Raw genomic sequence first — 25,045 nt, 5'->3', positions numbered from 1 at the left:
GTTTCTCTTTCAGGATACAACATGATCCACTTCACTCCCCTGCAGACTTTAGGGGAGTCCAGGTCCTGTTACTCCTTAGCTGACCAGCTGACCTTCAGCCCTGAGTTCAGCCCAGAGAGCCAGAGCTACACCTGGGAAGATGTGGGCGCTCTGGTGGAGAAACTAAGGACTGAATGGAATATGTTGTCTATCACCGATGTGGTGTATAATCATACTGGTGAGTGCATGCAACACAAACACACTATTAGTTCATTCCAACAGGTAGAATTCTGATTTCCCTCTCAGTCAGTCCAGCAAGCAGGAAGCCAGAGTGGAAAAAATGAACTTACTTATTTACTTAATAACTATTGTGATGAAATAAGAAAATTTAATTTTTATTACAATAAAACTTGAACAACATTAAAATGAACTAAAATCAATACATTTATAAAAATGCATAAAAAGCAATACACAATGTGTATAATATATATTTGTGTGTGTGTGTGTGTGTAGATATATATTTACACACACACACACACACACACACACACACACACGTATAGATGTATATATACCCATGAGCTTTCAGAATTTGCCTCCAAACTCAGGGAAAGCAGGCCTGGGCCTGTGGTGTGATGGAGAAGGAATGTGGTGAAACTGCTGATCTAATCACACCTGAAACACCTAAAAGGCCTCAGTATGCTTCCCCGTCAGCTCTCCGTCAGGTCTCCGTCGGGCTGTCGGATACCCAAGGCAGTTCACCTCCCGATCAGTAGGTGTCGCTACGTTAGACGACCCAATCTGGCGACGTCTATGGTGAAAGTGGTTGATTGATTGTTCACCTTCCGGCTCCGTTCCACTCCTCACGTGAACGATGCCGACCGAGAGAGAAAGACTGTTGTTGGAGTTGGAGCTTGTTGATGTTGAAATGCAAATCATTTTGACCAAATGTTGATTGGCACACAGTAAATTCTTTCAAAAATAGCTGTGTTGTTTTTGTGAGAGGAAGGAGCTAAACCGGAAAAGTGATTCAGGAAATGATGCTGTTAGCCGACCAATCACAACCTTTGCGGTCTCCGTCGCCTCGACGGAGAGATAGGAACTTTACCGATGCACGCAAGCCACGGAGAGCGTCTCTGGGAGGGTCTCCGTCTCCGGGAGGGTCTCCGTAGGCGACCATAAATCAGCCTTAAGACCTTCATGTCTGTTCACATGTACCTGATATGCTTTCTGGCAAAGAGAGGAGTGTGAGCGGGAAGTCTACTTTTTCTAGCATTGATTTAGAGTCTATCCTGATATTTTAGTTGCTGCAATCATCACGTCTTTGTCATCATCATTTTTATAGTCCTAAGTGAAGTTAAGCTGTGCCCTTCTGTGCCCTTCCTGTAAGTGTTGTATGTGCCCTGTATTAACAGTGTGTACCCTCCAGCCTTCTTGAATGTAACCTTTCTTCCCTTCTGGAATCTTCTTCCCCCTCTCTCGTGGAAAAGGTCAGGATGTAAAATGAGTCAGGCAGAAAGACTAAATACAGACTGAGTGTGTGATTTACTGTTCAGACTCCCAGCAGGTCCAAAAAGTCTTCTGATGATGTTTGTAACGCTGTGTCCCAGCATTAAAGCTCCCTGATGCAGTGGAATCACCGCTTATTCTGCCTCTGTTTTCCCTTCCAGCTGCAAACAGTCCCTGGATAAGAGAACATCCCGAGTGTGGTTATAACTTGGTCAACTCTCCTCATCTGCGCCCTGCCTGGGTCTTAGACAGAGCCATCTGGCATTTAACCACCAGAGTCGCAGAGGGACGCTACAAGGACAAAGGACTTCCTGCTGAGATTACCAATGAGAGCCATCTGAATGTTAGTGCTGAACACACACACATTCCACTGCTGCACACTATATATACTATAGAGAAGTGGATATGACCCATGCCGTGGCTGGCATTTCAGAGTATATTTCACATCCGGTGGAATTTGGAGATCATGGACGATATTCATTATTTTTAACATTGTCATGTGCCCAGAGACCAGAGCACTGCTGGTTCTGGTATACCATCCCAATTCCCAAAAACACAAGTGTGAGCGTGTAGCTCAGTTCATCTTTTTATCATTAGTCTCCTGTTGGATTCCACTCAACATCATCCCAATGACACGCGCTCTGATGAAAGAGTGAATGTTCTTCTTCAGCTTTTTGCAGGCACGGGGAAATAAACTGATCTTTCCCCTTTTGCGTGTCAGGCGATCCGCAGTGTGCTTCGGGAGGATGTTTTTCCTCAAATCAGACTGTGGGAGTTCTTCCAGGTCAAAGTGGAAAGCGCCGTGGAGCAGTTCAGAACCCTACTACAGAATGGTGTGTAATTCATCAAAGTTGAATGGTCTCAACAGTATAAATATTCTGATTTAAATGTTTGAAAGGCACAAAGCGTCTGTCCAACCGAGCAGCTGCACTGAGTGCACAGGCCTGTGCATTACAGCTGAGCATGTGCTCCTCTGTTAACATCTGGACTGATTTCTATAGAGATGCATCTGTGGCACGATGACGGAAAGCAGACTGATATCTGAAATGTTTAACAACTGCGTATCATACAGATCATATCTGCCTGTCTCTGTCTGCTCCCTCCCTCTATCGGTCTTCTGTCTCTTTATCTCCTCCTCTCTCTTCCTCTCTCTCTCTCTCTTTCTTTCTTTAGTTAATTGAAAAATGTGTTTGTTTATTTTTCATCAAAGGAATGAAAAGTTATTACTGTGGCTGCCTTTATCTGCTGTTTAACAGACTTCAAATGATTATTATGCTGTGCTTATAGGCACCAAGGCAGACCATAATAAGACTGGACGGAAGAAGGGCCTGAAGATCACACAAGACCCATTGTACCGTCGTTATGGCAACACGGTGGACATGGATTCTGCTTTGGAGACATTTTCACCTCAGAGGTCGGGCCCAAAACCGCATCCTGTAAAAGCTTTGTGTCATCATTTCAGAAGTGACACTTTGAGGTCATCAATGTATGGAGGAAAAAAAAGGGTTCCACTGTAACAGTAAGACCAGGAAGGAGTGGCCAGCGAGTGCCATTCCCTGTTTGTGGCCCCGCTGCTAAGCTTGCATTTCTTCCACATGTTGTCATTCAGTGAAACTCAACATTTTGATTGTATGTATGATACGACTGCAGGTGAATACTTTTAACGCCAGCAGCTCAGACCAGAGGAAACACAGCTCAGTCTGAAGGTGAAACCTAACCCTTAACACAGCTCATCAACCTCCCATCTCAGACCCGGGTCGCATCCCTGCTCTGCTGCGAGTCTTTAACCGCTAAATGGAGAAAAAACCCAGAACTCTGCTCACTCTGAGGGGTTTTATAAGCTGTCGGACCATTTCATGAGAACACAGAGGGAGTGAACAACAATATATTACTTTATCTTCACATGTATTAAGCTTTGACACAAATGGACCAGTATGTTTGGTATGTTAGTACTGAAACGGTGTAATCTCAGTAGAGTGCTTTGACAGAATAAAGAAGACGTGCAGACATTGGGCACATAGACAGTGGATGTGCTCGTGTTTCCATTAAAGAGAAAATCTGCTGAAGTCAGCAGCATGTTCTGCAGATGCACGTGAGGAAAGACTTTGGGCTTCACATCTAAAACTACTTCTTCTGTTTTCCTGCTTTGAACTCTGTCACTGCACCTTTAGTGCATATAACCCAGGTTTTGGGCTGCACACACATGCATGGAAAGGTCTGAGAGCGCTCTCACAGATAGATGCGTATCAAAGCTTTTTGTTTTTCTGTAATAATGAGATCCAGTGTCAAATCCATACAACCTGAATGGAAGCTTCTGCTTTATTTTTCCACAGTAAATGTTGAGTTTAAAAGTTCATTACTCATCAGAATCGTGACGGGTATGTTGCCGACAATTTTTTTTTCCTCTTGACAGCATTCACAGCAGTTTTTTCTTTCTTCACTTTGCCTTTTCTCCAGCTCCTCCCCACAGCATGTTGAAGAGTGCTGTGGTTGGCTGGAACAGAGCCTGAACAAGCTGAACGATGAACAGCGACACATTGCAGACCAGCATCAGGAGCAGGTAGGACTTAATGTGACACAGCATCAGGAGCAGGTAGGACTTAATGTGACACAGCATCAGGAGCAGGTAGGACTTAGTGTGACACAGCATCAGGAGCAGGTAGGACTTAGTGTGACACAGCATCAGGAGCAGGTAGGACTTAGTGTGACAGCATCAGGAGCAGGTAGGACTTAGTGTGACACAGCATCAGGAGCAGGTAGGACTTAGTGTGACACAGCATCAGGAGCAGGTAGGACTTAGTGTTACACAGCATCAGGAGCAGGTAGGACTTAGTGTGACACAGCATCAGGAGCAGGTAGGACTTAGTGTGACACAGCATCAGGAGCAGGTAGGACTTAGTGTGACACAGCATCAGGAGCAGGTAGGACTTAGTGTGACACAGCATCAGGAGCAGGTAGGACTTAGTGTGACACAGCATCAGGAGCAGGTAGGACTTAGTGTTACACAGCATCAGGAGCAGGTAGGACTTACTGTGACACAGCATCAGGAGCAGGTAGGACTTAGTGTGACACAGCATCAGGAGCAGGTAGGACTTAGTGTGACACAGCATCAGGAGCAGGTAGGACTTACTGTGACACAGCATCAGGAGCAGGTAGGACTTAGTGTGACAGCATCAGGAGCAGGTAGGACTTAGTGTGACACAGCATCAGGAGCAGGTAGGACTTAGTGTGACACAGCATCAGGAGCAGGTAGGACTTAGTGTGACACAGCATCAGGAGCAGGTAGGACTTAGTGTGACACAGCATCAGGAGCAGGTAGGACTTAGTGTGACACAGCATCAGGAGCAGGTAGGACTTAGTGTGACACAGCATCAGGAGCAGGTAGGACTTAGTGTGACACAGCATCAGGAGCAGGTAGGACTTACTGTGAAACAGCATCAGGAGCAGGTAGGACTTAGTGTGAAACAGCATCAGGAGCAGGTAGGACTTAGTGTGACACAGCATCAGGAGCAGGTAGGACTTAGTGTGACACAGCATCAGGAGCAGGTAGGACTTAGTGTGACAGCATCAGGAGCAGGTAGGACTTAGTGTGAAACAGCATCAGGAGCAGGTAGGACTTAGTGTGACACAGCATCAGGAGCAGGTAGGACTTAGTGTGACACAGCATCAGGAGCAGGTAGGACTTACTGTGACACAGCATCAGGAGCAGGTAGGACTTAGTGTGACACAGCATCAGGAGCAGGTAGGACTTAGTGTGACACAGCATCAGGAGCAGGTAGGACTTAGTGTGACACAGCATCAGGAGCAGGTAGGACTTAGTGTGAAACAGCATCAGGAGCAGGTAGGACTTAGTGTGACACAGCATCAGGAGCAGGTAGGACTTAGTGTGACACAGCATCAGGAGCAGGTAGGACTTAGTGTGACACAGCATCAGGAGCAGGTAGGACTTAGTGTGACACAGCATCAGGAGCAGGTAGGACTTAGTGTGACACAGCATCAGGAGCAGGTAGGACTTAGTGTGACACAGCATCAGGAGCAGGTAGGACTTAGTGTGACAGCATCAGGAGCAGGTAGGACTTAGTGTGACACAGCATCAGGAGCAGGTAGGACTTAGTGTGACACAGCATCAGGAGCAGGTAGGACTTAGTGTGACAGCATCAGGAGCAGGTAGGACTTAGTGTTACACAGCATCAGGAGCAGGTAGGACTTAGTGTGACACAGCATCAGGAGCAGGTAGGACTTAGTGTGACACAGCATCAGGAGCAGATAGGACTTAGTGTGACACAGCATCAGTTACGGGTGAAGTGAATAACATTGGAACCTACTGATACGGTTGGTTACAGGGTCATGGGCACACAAAGCTCATTGATGAGGATGAGGTAGAAATGCCGCTAAAAAACTTGATACTGACTATCATAAAAAGGTGTAAAAGAAAGAATAAATAACCTGTTACTTCTTTAAATCACATATTTGTTCTCACAAGCGCAGCTGCCTTGATTGCCTGCTGCAAATGCAGTGGTATCCTACAGTGGTGCCCTACAGTGGTGCCCTACAGGGGTGCCCTACAGTGGTTCCCTACAGGGGTGCCCTACAGTGGTGCCCTACAGGGGTGCCCTACAGTGGTGCCCTACAGTGGTGCCCTACAGTGGTGCCCTACAGGGGTGCCCTACAGTGGTGCCCTACAGTGGTTCCCTACAGGGGTGCCCTACAGTGGTTCCCTACAGGGGTGCCCTACAGTGGTGCCCTACATTTTTTTCTTGTGACAGCACCACAGCTCGCGCTGCAGCCGTCACTTGTTTGCCGTCTCCCACTCAGCAGTGGATAGAAGAAGAAGTATACATCAAAATCTGTTAGAAGACAGAAACTTTGAGTGAAAGGGAGTCGTTTCTCTCCACAGACGCCTCATGCGCACTCAGGATGGGAGATTGGACAAGTTTCAGTGCAATCTGCTGGTTTCCTTAGCTAGTGAATAGTTTGTGAATCGGCTCTGTATGAATGAATTGGATTCATTTTGAATGGAATTAATTGGATTTAATTTTCGTTTACCAAACAGAATGCACAGCAGAAGTTCTGTGAAAGAATTTTGTCTAATTGCTCTGATTTATGCGACCTGAGCTCTGTCTACTCATTCATTCTGGAGTTTAAATGTCGCGTTTACAAATGTAAACTATTCCTGCCATACCACTTGAAATTGACTTTATGATCTATTGTGGTTATTAAACCTGAGATGAGAAAGGTGAAAACAACATGCTGGAAATACTCAACCAAACAGAAATGTTCAGCTCTGCCACCCCTGTCCCAAAGGCTCAGGCTCGTCTCAGATGTACTTCCTCCCTACCAGGGCCTTTATGGTGTTGAAATTTCTACCCCTGAACTCTTAAGGCCCTGGTCCCTTTGGTCAAAACAGGGGGGGACCAGGAAAGGTGCTTTTTTAGAGCTTTAACGTGGGCAGCTGGGTCTGCTTCTTGTTAATCTGGGGAGGCGGTGATTCTGTGGATTGGTTTTGCATGTGGGGTGCGTGAATGTAGACTAAAGCGGGACATGGAAAAACATTCAAATCTGGATGTCCAGCCAAAATTCAAGACAACAAAATTTGACAACATACATCTTGCTCTTGGATTTACAATGAATGGGGTTGGAGACGAGGAGAGAGTTGTTTCTGTGTTATGTCTGGCACATGACAGCATGAAGTCCTACAAATTACAGAGGCCACGAGACATCGCAAACCAGCCATGGTGAACTTTTCAGGTTTTTTTCACAAACACGTTAATAGGATCAGTATCCAAATATACCAGTTTTGGAACAACCTGGTTCTTGTTTTGTGTCTCTTTTTTTCTCCCTTATTGGAGGGGAAGAGGATACTGGGATTACTTCACATGTCCAAATACCTTTGGCTCATCATTTAGTCCTTTTACAGTAACTTGCTGAATATCGTGCAGTTAACATACAACCAGGGGACATCCTTTCTGATCATGTTCTTGTTTTTTCCACCAGGCAATCAACTGCGTTGTGGGAAACGTGGTGTACGAACGTTTGGCTGACCATGGTCCCAAACTGGGTCCTGTTACCAGGAAGAATCCACTTGTCACAAGGTAATGCATTTTAAAGAGGTGGATTAAAAGGGAAGGGGCATGAATAGAGTAGATGTTAATCATTTCTATTTTATATAGCTGTCTTAAAAAAAAACAAACAAACAAAAAAAAAAACTTACTAGATGATGCATTTACTGCATTTAATTATTAAACACAATGACAACAAAGGATCCATCTGTCTGTCCATCTATTGGCAGACAAAGGAGAAAGGTGGAGCGGAAGAAGAAGAGTGTTACATTAACATTGAAATGTCAAATATCGTGGGTCTAGATGGACATAAAGTAAATACACCAAATCCAAGCAACTTCCTGTATTTTCTCTCCTTATTTCACAACAATGTGCATATCTTGTGCAGTTGAAATGTAGCTTTATGGTGGTTAAAATAGATCATTCTGGAATTCTGGTTTTATTTTTTTCAACTGAATTCCAATCATTCCAATTGTTAAAAATTAGGGCTGGGCAACGATTAAAATGTTTAATCTAATTAATGACATGATTTCCCTGATTAATCGCAATGAATCACATTTGTACGCAAAATCCAAAAATGAATCCTAAAGTAGTGTATAGCTTTTAGCATTTAGCTTTAATTTAAATGTGCTGCCATATGAATGAAAGTGCCATAACATTTGTTATGCAAACACACTTTTAACATCAGCATCTTTCTGTAGTTTTTATGTAGAAGCCTCGCTCCACTGTCTGTTTCCTTGAATGACTTGCTGCTATCAGTTGTGTGTTTTGCCTTTTAGTGATATTTTAGACTGGAACTACTACGCTGAGAAGACAATTCAACTTGGCAGTGTGACTTTGGTTCTGTCGACTCCGCCGTCTGGAAGAACTTTATAATGAAAATGGCCGAATAAAAGTTTTGTACCCTTCTCCATGTTTGGTGGATCCACCGATTACTTTCTTTTCCGGTTCTGCAGCAGATAGCGAGAGACTTTTACAAAATAAAATCCTGTGAGCAACGACTTTTACAAAAATAAATAAATAATAAAACAGGGGTGGTCCGTGGTGTAGTGGGTTGAGCATGCGCCCCATGTACAGAGGCTATAGTCCTCGATGCAGCTGGCCCCGGTTCGAGTCCCACATCGGACGGCCCTGTGCTGCGTGTTGTTCCCCCTCTCTCTGCCCCCTGCTTCCTGTCTCTCTAAACTTTCCTATCCATTAAAGGCACAATAGCCCTCAAATTTAAAAAATAAAAAATAAAATAAAAATAACATGCGTTAATGCGCGATAAAATATTTATCGGCGTTAAATAATTAATGCATTAATGCGATAATAACTAATTAACTTGCCCAGCGCTATTAAAAATATTAACATAAAAACAAGTAATGTATCTAGTATTAACTGTCCGTTTCTTCTTTGTGAGATGCAAAGACGGCACATCCAGTAATGACAGCTAAAAGTGGTGAAGCTCCACCATGTGCACACACTGTAGGACGTTAATGCCAGGGAGGCTGGGGGTTGGTCCATCACCTTCTTTTCTGCCTTCTGTTTCAGGTATTTTACCTTCCCTTATGAGGAGATTACTTTAGAGCAGGAGATGCAGCTGCTGAACCAACCAGAGAAGATATGCCACTTCTTGGCTCATAATGGATGGGTGATGAGTGATGATCCACTGCGCAACTTTGCTGAGCCAGGTAGAACAGAAACAGCATAAACGGAGGGATACATGCACTATCTACTGCTGCAGTATAAGGTCTTTAGTTTGTTTTCTGCAGGATTTGTGTACTGTACCAGTGTTGGTGTGTGGCTTTATTCTCCTGATAGGCTCCAACGTGTACATGCGTCGGGAGCTGATCTGCTGGGGGGACAGTGTCAAACTCCGTTATGGTAACGGACCCGAAGACTGTCCCTACCTGTGGGAGCACATGCAGAAATACACTGAAATTACAGCCAAATATTTCCATGGAGTGAGGCTGGACAACTGCCATTCTACACCATTACATGTTGCAGAGGTACAGTTGCACATTATTATGTGAGCATAAAGCTGAGAAGAAAAATGCAATGCAATCCAGTACAGCAGCTCTCTAATACTACAAATACTGAATCCTACTGCATTTATTCAACTTTGGTAGTATTTTCCGTAACTAAATGTTTATTTTCTTCCAGTGTATGCCTTGGTGTGTATCTATTTGCTGCCCTGAACTGTTTTTGCCTTTCAGCACACATGAATCTGGTGAACACACTCATTTACACACGGGCACGTTGTTGTAGGGTGACCCTCTTTTTGCAGAAGATGCAGAACAATCCGTCGATACAAATCAACAACCAGTTAGTAAAAAAGAATTTAACATTTTTTTTATAGAATCATTTAAATCCAAAATAAATCCAATCCAGTACTTGAAGAAACCCCGAAGTTTTACGTATATTTTCCTTTGCTACATAATTGTAAGTTAGAGTTTGAGTTTAATTCGTAACCCGAGTATTGGCTGACGTGTTCCAGACGAGCCGTCACTTTGGGGAGGCTAGAGTCTGGATTGGGCTGGATTAAGTCAGAAGGATGTCATCTGCATAGAACTCCTTCAACTTGAATGCCCTCCATTTCCTTGTCTTCTCTAACCCACTGAGCCAGGGGCCCTATAAAGAGTGCAAACAAAGTAGGGCTTAGGGGACGCCCATGACCACATCCTCTCTCCAGTGTGATAGGCCTACAAAGATTCATCCAGGCAGGTGGAAGACTGTACATTGCACCATATCAAAGGCTCAAAGCAACTGATTTAAATGGATTTTGACTCATAATATTTATTAGGTATAGTGCTCCTCTTACATGTCTATTTTTAATTAAACTTGTTATCAGGAATAATATTTTCTAGTCTTCTTGCAATGATTGAGGTGAATATTCTGAGATGAAGATTCTATTAAAACTGAGATCCTTTATGAGCTCTGATGGCTTGTTTTCAGGATACTGGTGTCTCTCCTCCCTTTGAGATATAATTCAACATTTGAACAGCATTTGAACAGGTTTAAGCTGTCCCCATCCAGCTTAAAGCATTGTGCAGAAAGCCATATCCTCCTGGCACGTTGTTTGTCTTCAGCTTTATCAACTTCTGCCTTAGTAATCTTTGAATTAGTATTTAGTTTTGTTCCTGCCCTATAGATCTATAAATCTAGAGACTCCAGAAATCCTTTTACTATTATTGAATCAATAGTTTTGGGTTGGGTATAAAGCTTTATCTTAGGGTTGGGAACAGTTTCCATGCTAACATTTTCTTAGCTTTGGGACCATTTTCCTAGTAGTTCGGTCTGAGGTATCTAAGCTGGACTTCTGTTTGTTGTTTAGCTCCTCCTTAGTATGTTTAATTTGTTCTGAAATTTCCCGGTCATTTGATTCCATATGAGCTTGTTCCAATGCTTTCAGCTTGTGGGACAGCAAAGTCCTTCCCTGTTCTTTCTGGCTGACCACAGTATAATTTTCCTCTGAGCACTCCCACAGGATACTCGGTGACACTTTGCCATAATCGTTAATCTCCAGAAATTCTTTAACCTCTTTTTAAATAAATTCTTCACATTTCTAGTGATTGTGTTAAGTCTCCATGCAGTGTCTTCAGGCTTGATATCCATGTGCATCCTTAGATATACCTCTGAGTGATCAGAAACATCTCTAGGTCCGATGTTACATTCTATTATCCTAGATAATATATAATAATAATAATATGTGCTTTGCACATAAAAGATAGTCAGTTCTTGAGTAGACAGTGTGGGGATGGGAAAAGAATGGATTTGCTTTCAGAGGAGGATGGAGTTCCTCCACACATCAATCAAACCAGCCTCATTAAGCATCTTTCTTACATAAAGAGATTCAGGATCCAGCTTTGAGGAGTCCGAAGTAGGGTATAATTGTACTTTTCAGTCTCCACCACATATCAGGACACCTGATGTCTCTGTAGCAATTAAGTCAAATATGGTCCTTATTAATGGTTTGTCTTGTCCAATATCTGTAAATGTTAAGTAGCGTCACTACTTTAGAGTTCATAATTCCTTTTGTCAGAATATATCGTCCTTCCTTATCTGCAATTTGAGAGGACAATTGGAATCAAACTTTATTTGAAATTAAAATTGCAACTCCCCTATTGGGTCCTTTTGCATTTGAGGGAAAAAATGCATTTTTAAATCCCAGGTGTTTCAATTTTTCATGCTCTTTTTTTTTAGATAAGTGGTTCTCCTGCCAAAGAAAATGATCTGATAGTTTTCCTTTATCGTTTTAATAACTTTACCTCTTAGCTGTGGTTTGTAACCCGTTGGCATTACTAAACTTTACAGTTGAAAGGACTTGTCTTGTGTAAATCACAGGATTTACATTGTAACTTCAACTGGAACAGAAAAAAATAGGAAACTATGGCTTCTACTCAAAAACAAAATGTCCCAAAAACCTTTTGGAGAGGAAAGCTCTCAGATTCCGAGGGCTCTCTCCTGTGCAAAGGGAGGTCTCCTAAAGTAGTAATGCATGGGCAAAGTAGTACAAAAGAAGTAGTAGCCGTAGTCAAAATAAAGGAGAAAATAAGCTCCCTGAGCCGTGGCTGCTTTTTTCAACTTCTCTAAGGCAGAAATTTTAGCTTCCAGTGTATATTTAAAACTTATCTTATTGTTTAGTGTTAAACTTAAATATCGATCCTCACCCAAGGACAGTCAAATGGACAGAAAAACTGAGTTTGGAGGGTGTTCAGGTCTCCAGGTTCATGACGACATCCCAGGAGCATTAGCCTTGCTCTCTTTTGATTTGCGTCACAGCTCCGTGTCGCGGTCCCGGCTGCCTTCCAGGAGAAGCTGTTTAGCTTTCCCCGCATTGATTCCGTAGATTCTCCTGTGAAGCTTAGAAAACTTCATCTTCTTCAGATCCTCCATGGGCTCCGTTGCACTGTTAAAAGTTCCCGTGCCGTCACTGAGGAAGACATGGAGTTTGGCTGGTGGCGCGGTCTGGAAGCGAGTTCCTTTTTCCTGAAGAACTTTCCTGATGGTGGTGTAAGCCTTTCTTTTCCACTGAATTGTGACAACTTTGTATTTCCAGCTCAGTGTCACTTAGGAACAACTCCGGTTTAGTAAAAGTTTGTAAAAACTCCCGTAGGTTGTTCCTTTCAGTGTCTTCAGGCATTCCATAAACTCAAATATTATTTCTTTGTGTCAGTTTAGCTCTTGCGTATAGGGAAAGCAGCAGTTAATAGGGACCGATCAGTGGACCCTATTGTATCTGTAAGGTTTATTATTATTCCGCCGTCTTCCGTCTTCTTATTCTTTGTAAAAGGTACTCGAAAACTTTTGTGAGCGCCACCTGCCAGTCGACGACATGAAAAACTCTAAACTTTATATTTTTGGGAGTCGCTCATTGACTCTGTAGCGCCCCCTATGATGCTTAAAAATGGTCCCCGCAATAGGATTAGTTTCGTGTGGGATGACGAAATTCGGTACACTGCCCAGACGCACAAAAAAGTCTCTTGCCGCTATGATCCCACGCCCACAGGAAGGCGGCCATTTTGGATGGAAAGTGAATTTTCGTGCCGTTTTTGAACGATTCCACGCCTTGCATATGATCGAACTTGTCCTACAGATTTAATGCTACAGACGTCAAACTTGGCCAGGTTACTCTTAAGACATGTGGGGAAAAAATCGTTGGGCAACTTTTTCAAAACTTAAAGGGCGTGGCCGTGGCGACGCCTCAAAGTTCGATGACTCGCCATCACTTGCCACAAAAAATTAAGTCACTTATAACTTCCACATACATTATCCAATCTGTCCCAAACTTCATACGGTGAATGCTGGACCCAGCCTGAACGTGTACATATTATCATAGTGACATCCACCTATAGCGCCACCTGCTGGGGGCTGGAACGTCTTGTTTTTTCCACACCTCACATTTGAACAAACTCGTCCTACAGATTTAATGGTAACAGTTCCAAACTTGGCCAGGTTACTCTTAAGACATGGGAGGAAAAAATCATGGGGAAACTTTTTCAAACCTCAAAGGGTGTGGCCGTGGCCAGGCTATAAAAATCGTGTGATGGTGTTTGTGATATGAAAGCCTTCTCATCATCGCAAAGTAATGAAACTTGGCACACACGTCCACCCTGTCGACCTCGTACGTACGCAGAGGGTATCGTGCGTGTGGGCAGAGCTGCGTGACTACGGCGTCCAGCGCATGCCCCAACGTGCGCACATCTCGGTCCCGCATACAGCTGCTTGCAGCTTTCTAGTTCTTTTTGTCATTTGTTCAGCTCGAGGAATCCAATACTTTTCTCTCAGTTGCAGTTGGATGTCTCTCAGATTTTCTGAATGCATAACTTGTTCATGACTGTGTTGAATGAGGATCTCGGACAGTCTGGGATTATAAGGCTGTTCACTAAAACTCCTGTTTGAATGTGGGAGCCTTCCCCCTACACAAAGCAAGCCATGGCTTAAGACCTATGATCTTTGAGGAGCTGTGAATTTAGTTTCCATTATCTCTCTGTGTTAAAGACATGGTTGGTAATCCTGTTCAGAAACACATTTTGTATACTGGGTGAAATGGTCCGTGTATCCTGAGAGAAATCTATACAAGATGTATTTAGAAAAAGGGACGAAAATAATCAGACCTCTGTGGCAGCTGCAGGACTGAGAAAAAGCTGAGCGCCTACAAAAAAACAATCAGATGCCTCTGCTTTCTGCCTACGCCCCCCTCTGTCGGCTCCCTGCTCCGTGTGCGCACGCGGTTCTACCGGCTTTGGATGAAGCACTGACGGAATGGGGAGGGGGGGTTGGAGCTTAGAGGAGGGGACACTTTCGAATCTTGCTAGCTCTCTTGCTAGCTCTCTAGGATTACCTACCATAGCTTTAAGTTTGCTCCTGCACACCTACAATCTAATGTCATTCAGCTTCTGCTTTTTCCTCTGCAGTAAGCTATCCGTGCCTCTTTGACCTGAGGTGAGCATTGTGAACAAGTCATTTAACCCAGGCTGTGACTCTCTAACAAGGAATATGTGAAAGGGCATGTGAGTTCAAACAGATGGAGTTTATGACTGCAGTATTAAGTGCTGCTGGCCTTACCACGCTGTAATCAGAGATGACAAATCAACAACCAAGTCCCCCTCTCAGCAACTGTCCTGATCTTCTAACCGTCTTCATAAAATTCAGGTTGCCTCCAGTTGCATTCATGGCTGACATCACTAAGGCTCTCCAACTAATATTAATTGTAGAAGAGGACGGAGATGTTCTGAGATTTCTATGGCCCACAGGACCTGATTAGTATGAGACTCTCTCTCTTGCCTATTGGTCATCTTATTGGTCTGTTTGTTGTCATAGTGTCCCTGCTCGACTGGTCTATGACTGCAAGCCACTCCTCCTCCATTCCTATCAGCTGTACTTGCATACCTGCAGCACATACTTTTCATCATTCCCCGCAGAAAGCGCTCCAGGAAAAGGGGAAAGCGGGGGGTGGTGTTTTAGTGAGCCTCGGGGCTTACCTGCGGTCCTCCCGTGGCGGTTTTATGATATCTACCTCACCTCTGGGCCAGATGAGCTTGGACGGGTTAGATCCTGCTTCTTGTTCCTGATTCTCTGCCAGTGAGTCATCTGCCTCCTTCCATGGAGGCTCCTGTCTCCCCGCCAGCCCTGGCAAGCGTGAAGTTGATCTTTCCAACCTTTGTGAACTGGATTGTGTGAATTTATTAGAGAGAAAGGAGCTCATTCCCTACCTCGCACTTTCGACTTTCCCAAGGGGAACTTCTCTTTCACAGCACTGCGCAACAACAGAAACGCACACAAAACAGTTTGGACTCACTGCACCTCATGGCTCTGGACCAGTGCCCTGAGGTGTTCGTTGAGTGGATGAGTGGATGAGTGGAGTCCCGTTCTCTGGAGTTACTGAGTTCAGAGAGGTTTGGTGTGGGAAGACATATTTTTTTCTGCAGCTGTGTTGCCTTTGCCTCACTTTTGTGAGTTTAGTCTTGTTTGTAACAGAAAGCATATTGAAAAAACAAGTGCAACAGTACAAATGAATATACATAATTTATGTGTGTATATATATATATATATTTTTTTTTTTTCAATGGTTGGTTAGGAATGATGATGGGGTACTGGAGCGACGGGGGACTGACTCTCAGTCACTTGTCAAAGCCAGGTTGCTGACAAGCAAACCTTTCCTGGTCAAAGACTTCTTTGAGTCCTGGGAGTTGGATTTTCTGTTTCTTACAGACTTGGCTTCATGTACCCCAGTTTTGAATCGCAGCTCCTGGAACTCCAGCTCCACAAGCTGTATGATGGGCATTGATTTACCGTTTATTCAAGTCTTTTCAGACCTTGGCTGGACTTGTTTTTAATGCAATTGTTAATTTAATTTAATTTAATTGTTGGGGATTTTAATATTCATGTTTGTTGTGACTCTAAACCCTTTATTGAGTCTTTTAACTTCCCAATCTATAACTGGTAGTACTTATGAAAAGGGACATACATTAGCTCTTGGGTTGTCTTATGGCTTCCGTCCCTAACAGAAAGGGTTCGGGTTACCCGGCACACAGTAAAGCCTCCAGCAGTGTTACAGTTTTCTGCTGCTGTTACTGACTCTGCACTTCTCAGCCTGATTGTTAGTTGTTCTGTCAGTTCTTTAATCATACATGCACAGGCATTTTGGACTCTTATTTCTCCATCTACGTTCAGACGCTCTAAACCTGGGCATGAACCATGGCAGGATGACTCCATCACACAGCTGTGTAGGCGCACTGAGAGAAAGTGGAAAAAAGATGGACTTCAAGTCTCTCTGCGGATTCTGAGGGACTGTCTATTCAATTATCACAGAGCTGTGAAATGTGCAAAAACACAATATCTAACCATCTCTAACCCGGTGTCCAGTAATAGTCGTGAGCCATTCTTAATCGCCTCATAAATCCTTGTGAGTCCCCGTGTGTTGCGCCCACACTCTCGTAATGTGAAACGTGTTTTTTCACTGACAAAATTGCTATTATTATGTCCTTATCTTCAAGAAATGAGTTACCAGGAGTGGAGCTTTTTGCACCCACAGACTGATGGAAAACGGCAACCAGGCAAAGTAATCACATTACTTTGTTATACTACCTCCAAGCCACTCTCATTTGCAGTGTGAGGACACTTAACTTGGTCACCAAAGACATTACTGAGGTAAAAGCAAACTGGGACCAAAGCAGGCTAGGTAAGCTGGGACAAATGCTCTCTGTAGCAACCCTTTCAAAACCCCCACACAGTGGCTTTAAGCAAAGCTAGGACCCTCTTTCTACATACTTCTAAAAACATCAATATTTCACTAAATAAACATGTAGGAATACAGAAATGTCCTGAATAATATTTGTTACATTACTTTGTCCCATGTCATTATAAACATGTATGAATTCATTTTTTATTTTACTTTTAAAACCTTTTTTGGTTTGTGTGTGATTTCAAAATATGCCAGATCTTTCCAGTCAAGCTTGGTAAACACAACTTCTAATGAAAACTCGTTTTTTTTATTCAAGCAAAAACATCCAGGCGTCTGTTTTCAACATCTCTAATTTAGTTGAAAAAGGTGCCTCTTAGGCACCCTTAGACCCATGCGTAGTTGTATCCATTTCTGTCTCTCTGCTGTCCGTTATCTGTCCTCTCTGTGTGTCGGATAAAGAGGAGGACCAGAAGTGAAACCTTAAAGCAATACAATGTAACTTCTCAAAAAGCCCACTATGGAGCTCTCCCTACAGGCTTGGAGGTAATGTACGGTTACACTGTCGTAAATACAACACCCTTTCGCTTTCACGTTTCACGTTTGTTGACGAACCGGCAAGGAGTGAGAAGGTACAAGCTATGTTGACCGAGAAGGTAAGAGTAATCAAATGTACCTGGGAGCGTGAGAGGGGTCTATTTGTTTTTGCGGTAGGTGTGCCAGGAAGCAAGTCGAAGTACTTCCGCTCAGCTCCCGGGCCGATCCAGCAAAGTTACATAGTGCAGTTTTTCCAACTCAGACCCCCGAAGGGCATAGGAGACAGGCCAATCATAATATTAAAACTCATTCTAGCCGCACAATTTTTTTCAAGCTGTTATTTTAAGGTAGAAATGTTACATAGTATTGCTTTAATGTGGAGCTCAACTTCTTCTCAGGCTCCGGCACTGTTAATAAACTGTTAAAGCCGTCTGAGCTTTTCTTTCAACCATTTTTTGGTTGGAGTTTATTAATTTGTCCTCCAAAAGTAGACCTCACAGTCTATAGTACACAGGTGTCCATCCACAGCCCCACCTGATGTCAAATAAACCTTTTAATTTGTTACCATCTCATATCAATTCATCAAAATGTGCATGTTGTGTTTGCCCAAACTGTCCACCTTTGTTTTGTGACACAGTTTAGAATGAAATACAGACACATTTAGAGGAAACTGTAGATGCAGTTATAGCCACATGGACATGATGTAAACTATATGCAGCCACAGAGCTTTTGGACAGGTTCGATGGCACTTTTACCACCATCCTCAAAACGGCAAATTAGATGAATCATTTTCTATAGTCCCTTAAGAGAAGACGCTGGCTGGTGATGTGTACATCCTGGTGTTACAGACGTGTTAACAGCCTCTTCCTGTCTGTGATGCTGTTGTATCTTCTTTTCAAGGCCATGTTAGACGCAGCCAGAGGTGTCAGACCCAATCTGTATGTGATAGCTGAACTCTTTACTGGCAGCGAGCTCGTAGACAATGTATTTGTTAACCGGCTGGGAATAAGCAGCCTTATACGAGGTACTTGCATTTCGAAACTAATTTTTTTTCTTATTTGTCTCTTTCTTTTTGTTTACCCTGCATCTTTCTTAATTTCCCTTTCCATGCCCAAACACCCCCCTCTCTCTCTTTATTGTCACTCCCTGTGTTATTTAACTCCTCTAACTCCATGTTGTGCTTTCTTTGAGGCCTGATATCACTAACTCCCTGTATCCCATTCAAATTCACTCCCCACTCTCCTCTTCCCTTTCCCTCATTCACTTCCTGTGATGCTTTGTTATGCTGTGGCTGAGCAGTTCATGCTGGGTGTTGCCAGAAGAGTATGTCCTAACCTGTATGTGGTGGCTGAACTGTTTACTGGCAGTGAGGAGCTGGATAATATCTTTGTTACCAAGCTAGGGATTACATCGCTTATACGAGGTATGTTCTCAGTACACACATCTACATACACAGTATATCCCTAATCATGCATCAGCAGGTATTCATCCACACAGCACAACAAGCACTCATCAGAATTCTCTAAAAGGGCTGGGCGATATGGCTAAAGTCACATCACCATATATTACAGTCAATATCGATATATATCACAATATAAAACAAATCACTATTTTGTGAATTTTAAATGTTCCCTGTTACTCTTAACTGAGATTTGAAGATATCAGAAGGTTGATTTTTAATTAAATATTTATTTTCTGTCAAAGTTGAATGTGACATATACGACTGTTTCAGACAAATACAGAACAGGTATTTTAAATAAAAATCCTATAACTGACCGGTCAACCGTTTGCTCTCCAGCAGCGGTGGTCTCTCTTGCTGTTCGGGAGCTCTCTCCTGACGTCTCAGCTGATCTACACATCCCTCACACGTAGGAAAGTCACTCAGCTACTCGTGTAAGAAACACACAGGAAACGTGTTGCTCTGAACGCGGTGCGCTGCGCTTTCTGTTGCGTCAGTGAGGAGGTGCCGCTCTCTTTATTAAACATTGACTGGGAACACAACTACGACACATGTGCGTGTAAAGATTGTCTATAGTGACAGACATCGCGCTCTATCATCAACTAATCAAAAAAGTTTGCATTCTCCGTGCTCAAACGGGTGGCGCTGCTTCAGCTGATGAAACAGATTAGTGGTATTCTCTGTCTTTGTCGGAACATGTGCTCGACATAATTTGCCGTGCACACTACTCTGTTTCGTGTTGGACTTACCTCCACATCACTGAACTTTCGGGCCCTTCTTCAAAAATGTCATCAACTATGTCATCCCGTACTCCTTGGGCCGTGTCTATGGAGCTAAATCAGTCTCAATTATCACAAATTCACAGGACAAGATTCACAAATGCGCAGGACAAGATTCACAAATGCACAGGACAAGATTCACAAATGCGCAGGACAAGATTCACAAATGCACAGGACAAGATTCACAAATGCGCAGGACAAGATTCACAAATGCGCAGGATAAGAATCATAAATGCGCAGGACAAGATTCACAAATGCACAGGATAAGATTCACAAATGCGCAGGATAAGAATCATAAATGCGCAGGACAAGATTCACAAATGCACAGGACAAGATTCACAAATGCGCAGGATAAGAATCATAAATGCGCAGGACAAGATTCACAAATGCACAGGATAAGATTCACAAATGCGCAGGATAAGATTCACAAATGCACAGGACAAGATTCACAAATGCGGAGGACAAGATTCACAAATGCACAGGACAAGATTCACAAATGCGCAGGATAAGATTCACAAATGCACAGGACAAGATTCACAAATGCGCAGGATAAGATTCACAAATGCACAGGACAAGTTTCACAAATGCACAGGACAAGATTCACAAATGCACAGGATAAGATTCACAAATGCACAGGACAAGATTCACAAATGCACAGGACAAGTTTCACAAATGCACAGGATAAGATTCACAAATGTACAGGACAAGATTCACAAATGCACAGGATAAGATTCACAAATGCACAGGACAAGTTTCACAAATGCACAGGACAAGTTTCACAAATGCACAGGACAAGTTTCACAAATGCGCAGGCTAAGATTCACAAATGCACAGGACAAGTTTCACAAATGCGCAGGATAAGATTCACAAATGCGCAGGATAAGAATCATAAATGCGCAGGACAAGATTCACAAATGCACAGGATAAGATTCATAAATGCACAGGACAAGTTTCACAAATGCACAGGATAAGATTCACAAATGCACAGGATAAGATTCACAAATGCACAGGATAAGATTCACAAATGCACAGGACAAGTTTCACAAATGCACAGGACAAGTTTCACAAATGCGCAGGATAAGATTCACAAATGCGCAGGATAAGATTCACAAATGCACAGGATAAGATTCACAAATGCACAGGACAAGTTTCACAAATGCACAGGATAAGATTCACAAATGCACAGGACAAGATTCACAAATGCACAGGATAAGATTCACAAATGCACAGGACAAGTTTCACAAATGCACAGAACAAGATTCACAAATGCGCAGGACAAGTTTCACAAATGCACAGGATAAGATTCACAAATGTACAGGACAAGATTCACAAATGCACAGGATAAGATTCACAAATGTACAGGACAAGATTCACAAATTCACAGGACAAGATTCACAAATGCACAGGATAAGATTCACAAATGTACAGGACAAGTTTCACAAATGCACAGGACAAGATTCACAAATGCGCAGGACAAGATTCACAAATGCACAGGACAAGATTCACAAATGCACAGGATAAGATTCACAAATGCACAGGACAAGTTTCACAAATGCACAGGACAAGATTCACAAATGCACAGGACAAGATTCACAAATGCACAGGATAAGATTCACAAATGTACAGGATAAGATTCACAAATGCGCAGGACAAGTTTCACAAATGCACAGGACAAGATTCACAAATGTACAGGACAAGATTCACAAATGTACAGGATAAGATTCACAAATGCACAGGATAAGATTCACAAATGTACAGGACAAGATTCACAAATGTACAGGATAAGATTCACAAATGCACAGGATAAGATTCACAAATGTACAGGACAAGATTCACAAATGTACAGGATAAGATTCACAAATGCACAGGATAAGATTCACAAATGTACAGGACAAGATTCACAAATGTACAGGATAAGATTCACAAATGCACAGGATAAGATTCACAAATGTACAGGACAAGATTCACAAATGCACAGGACAAGTTTCACAAATGCGCAGGACAAGTTTCACAAATGCGCAGGATAAGATTCACAAATGCGCAGGACTGTGTCTTCCGTCGTTTCTTCCGAGGGAGCACTCATTTTCTTTTTTTATACGGCTGCAGCAGCACAAACAAACAGACTTAGCTGCTGGCATGGCTCTATTCCAGCCACGTGGTTGGTTCAGTGCGGCGCAACTCTCGTTGTCATTGGCTATTCGTACTGTCTGTCAAAAGATGGGCGAATGTAATCTATCAAAAAGTATATCGACCATGTTTCACATCTCTGATGATGAAAAGGTATCCTTCGATAGATATCACTATCGTTTCATCGCCCAGCCCTACTCTCTGACATACAATACCTGTGAGATATTTTTACAAAAAAATGAAGAAAATTTTCAATTTCTGCACTAGATCAAAAGTCATACTGATGTTTTTAATGCTAGCGTTTTATGCATTACATTATCCATCCTACATTCATCCATTTTCTATACTCCCTTAATCAAATTCACAGTTGAGAGGGCTTGAAGCTTATCCCAGCTCCCATGGGCATGAGGCTGGCTACACCCTGGACAGGCTGCCAGTCCATCACAGTTGATACATTAAGTAAATACAATTATGATAAATAGGACTGCATTAATAAAATCTGACTGAATTGAATTCAGTGTAATTTAACTGTATTTTTATTGTTGCTGGGTGGTGTGGTGAACGGCACTGTTGGAATCCCAGCGGTGGCCTTTCTGTTGTTCTCTCAGGGTACTCCAGCTCCCTCCCACCATCCAAAAACATGCATGTTGGGTTAATTGGTGGCTCTGAACTGACCATAGGACTGAGTGTGGATGGTCGTTTGTCTCGCCCTTGTCTCTGATGGACTGGCGACCTGTCCAGGGTGTATCCCGTCTCTCGCCCAATGACAGCTGGGATAGGCTCCCCCGTAACCCTGAAATATTGTCCTTATCGTTTGTCACATTATGAAATAATCTGTAATCAATCTTTTTGCATCTTTTTTTTTTTTTTAAGTTGGTGAATTTGTGTTGTCCAACTGCTTGCAGAGGAAAACCTGCTTTGCTTGTTTGGAATGAGCCCGAAGTGCACAAAGCTAAAACGTGTTTTCTCCCCTGCCTTTATGCCTTTTACACTGTGATAACTCTTTCCCTGGTTCACAAGCTTACCCCCTTCACCTGATTCATAGAGGCCATGTCAGCTGGTGACAGCCACGAAGAGGGTCGACTGGTCTATCGTTACGGGGGTGAGCCAGTCGGAGCCTTTGTTCAGTCCAGTCTGCGCCCTCTGATGCCCTCCATTGCCCATGCCATGTTCCTTGATGTGACCCATGACAACGAGTGCCCCATTCAGGTTGGTGTTTATGTGTTCACTTTAAGATGAGACCACGAGTGAGGATGTGAGAGATGTTTGTAACTGTTTTTAACTGCTGCTTGTTGGACTCCTATTTTTCCAGCTCCGTTCAGCACTGGACTCTCTGCCCAGTTCTGCTATGGTTTCCATGGCCTGCTGTGCTACTGGCTCCACCAGAGGATACGATGAATTAGTACCACATCAGGTTATTTATAAGAACACAAAAGAAAGATGTGTCTTCTATTTTAGATCATTTGCCAGACAGTGTTTTTATTTAGTTCCTAAATGATGAATGAATGAATAAATGGTTATATTTGGCCTCTCAAAGCTCTTTTACTCTACAAGCCACATTATATTGTGAAGGAGCAGCCAGAGGCCAGCTGTTGCTCAGGAGGAAGAGTGTTCGTGTGATGGAGAAAAAGCTCTGTGGCCTGTAACACTGAACATGTTTACATCTGAAGTTTCATGATCATTTTTACTGATATGCTCCTTTATCTGTAAAACAGTCGATTTAAAAAGCTTTACTTTATTTAAAGTGGGATTCTGTGGCTGTAACTGTAAAGTCTGACTGATGTACTTATAACTATAGCACATGATACATTCAGTACCCTGCTCATACAAAAAAAAAGAAGAAGTTTCTAACAAATCCATCAGTATGCTCAGTTGCCTATTTACGTGTGTGTGTGTGTGTGTGTGTGTGTAAGAGCAGATATCTGTGGTGAAGGAGGAGCGATTTTACCCCAAGTGGAATCCCTCAGCTGCCCCATCCTCCACTGGTGAGGTTGGATTGGAGAGTGGCATCATAGCTGGGAAGCTGTCACTTAATAAACTTCACCAGGAACTGGCTGCCCAGGGATTCATGCAGGTACAACACCACGGTGAAATGTGAAGTGTATGCATGACACACTGTTTGTGCCCCAGAAAGGGCTATATCTCTGTAGATGTTGCATGCTAATGGTTTTGTTTCTGCTCCATTGCTACTGAAGCACGAATAGAATAGAATAGAATAGAATAGAATGCCTTTTATTGTCACTATACAAGTACAATGAGATTAAAAGCATCTCCTTTCTCAGTGCAGACATAAGCATATAAAAAATATAACAATCTTAGACATAAAAGAATAAAATATAGTACAAAAGGGGTGGTGGGGGGTAGGTGCACAGAGATATTACTATATATATATATATATATATATATGTATATATATATATATATGTATATATGAATGAATATGCATTCCAGTGTGGGTAATTGCACATAACAGAATATTGCACATAACAGGACGGTACTGGAGTATTGCACAGGGTGAAGGAAAGGCCTTTGGGGGGGTCACTATGTAGAGTCAGAATGACTGAGTTCCACAAAAAGCTATACATTGGTAAAGAAATAAGGAAATATACATTTGAAAAAAAGATAGTTGTTAAAATATAAAGACAAATGTCAAACAAAAAAGAACAATATGAAGCTTTTCTTTACGTATGTATGCTTTTATCTAAATATAAATGTCTTTATTTCTTGTGTTTAAATAGTTCTTTTTATTTTTCATGTAATTAATTTATATTTCTACTTTATTTTTCCTTATTCTTTTTTTCATTTATGTGTTTATTTTATTCTCAATGCTTTACCTTCAACTTTGTTTTGAGACAATCGAGTTTGAGCATGAGTTTTTCCATATTTTGCTGATTTCATCTTATCGATAGAGCAAAATTAGTTTCTGAAGACATTTGAGGTGGGAAATAGATACTTGTCACTCTGTTAAAACTGTGGAGGCTCAGGAAAGGTGAAGCTTGTCCAACTTTAATATCTTGTCACTGGCTTCAGGTCTATGTGGACCAGGTTGATGCAGATATTGTTGCAGTTACTCGTCATTGTCCCAGTACGCACCAGTCTGTGGTAACAGTGAGCAGGACGGCCTTCTGGAACCCCAAAACCCACCAGTATAACAACAACATCCCACCCATGTTCATACCTGGTATGGAAACAATGTTATCACTTTATGTTAGATTTCAAAGATGTACACTTTTCTGCCAAAAGTATTCACTCACTCATCCAAATAATTAAATTCAGGTGTTCCAGTCACTTCCATGGCCACAGGTGTATAAAGTCAAACACCTCAGCATGCAGACTGCTTCTACAAACATCTGTGAAAGAATTTTCTCTCTCAGGAGCTCAGTGAGTTCCACCATGGTACCATGATAGGATGCCACCTGTGCAACAAGTC

At 42.6% G+C, this 25,045-nt stretch overlaps 1 protein-coding gene across 2 annotated transcripts in view; it reads left to right on the top strand.

Annotated features, from left to right (window-relative positions):
- The window catches only part of LOC142399480 (glycogen debranching enzyme-like), a 96,583-nt gene that overhangs the window by 45,217 nt on the left and 26,321 nt on the right, over positions 1-25,045 (top strand). Inside the window, exons 5-17 of one of the 2 annotated variants that reach the window (XM_075484189.1) lie at positions 14-217; positions 1,650-1,831; positions 2,210-2,321; positions 2,776-2,902; positions 3,946-4,048; positions 7,483-7,580; positions 9,081-9,220; positions 9,351-9,538; positions 18,550-18,673; positions 22,661-22,824; positions 22,928-23,029; positions 23,534-23,689; positions 24,646-24,796. In XM_075484189.1, coding sequence (XP_075340304.1) covers positions 14-217; positions 1,650-1,831; positions 2,210-2,321; positions 2,776-2,902; positions 3,946-4,048; positions 7,483-7,580; positions 9,081-9,220; positions 9,351-9,538; positions 18,550-18,673; positions 22,661-22,824; positions 22,928-23,029; positions 23,534-23,689; positions 24,646-24,796 — 1,851 coding nt within the window. Of the gene's footprint in view, positions 1-13; positions 218-1,649; positions 1,832-2,209; positions 2,322-2,775; positions 2,903-3,945; positions 4,049-7,482; positions 7,581-9,080; positions 9,221-9,350; positions 9,539-18,150; positions 18,275-18,549; positions 18,674-22,660; positions 22,825-22,927; positions 23,030-23,533; positions 23,690-24,645; positions 24,797-25,045 lie in introns of both variants that reach the window. The other variant, XM_075484188.1, reaches the window with a different exon arrangement.

The sequence above is a fragment of the Odontesthes bonariensis genome, chromosome 14, assembly GCF_027942865.1.
Source record: "Odontesthes bonariensis isolate fOdoBon6 chromosome 14, fOdoBon6.hap1, whole genome shotgun sequence".
Classification (NCBI taxonomy): Eukaryota; Metazoa; Chordata; class Actinopteri; order Atheriniformes; family Atherinopsidae; genus Odontesthes; species Odontesthes bonariensis.
The sequence above is the reverse complement of the archived record's forward strand: the minus strand, read 5'-3'. Positions and strand labels throughout refer to the sequence as shown.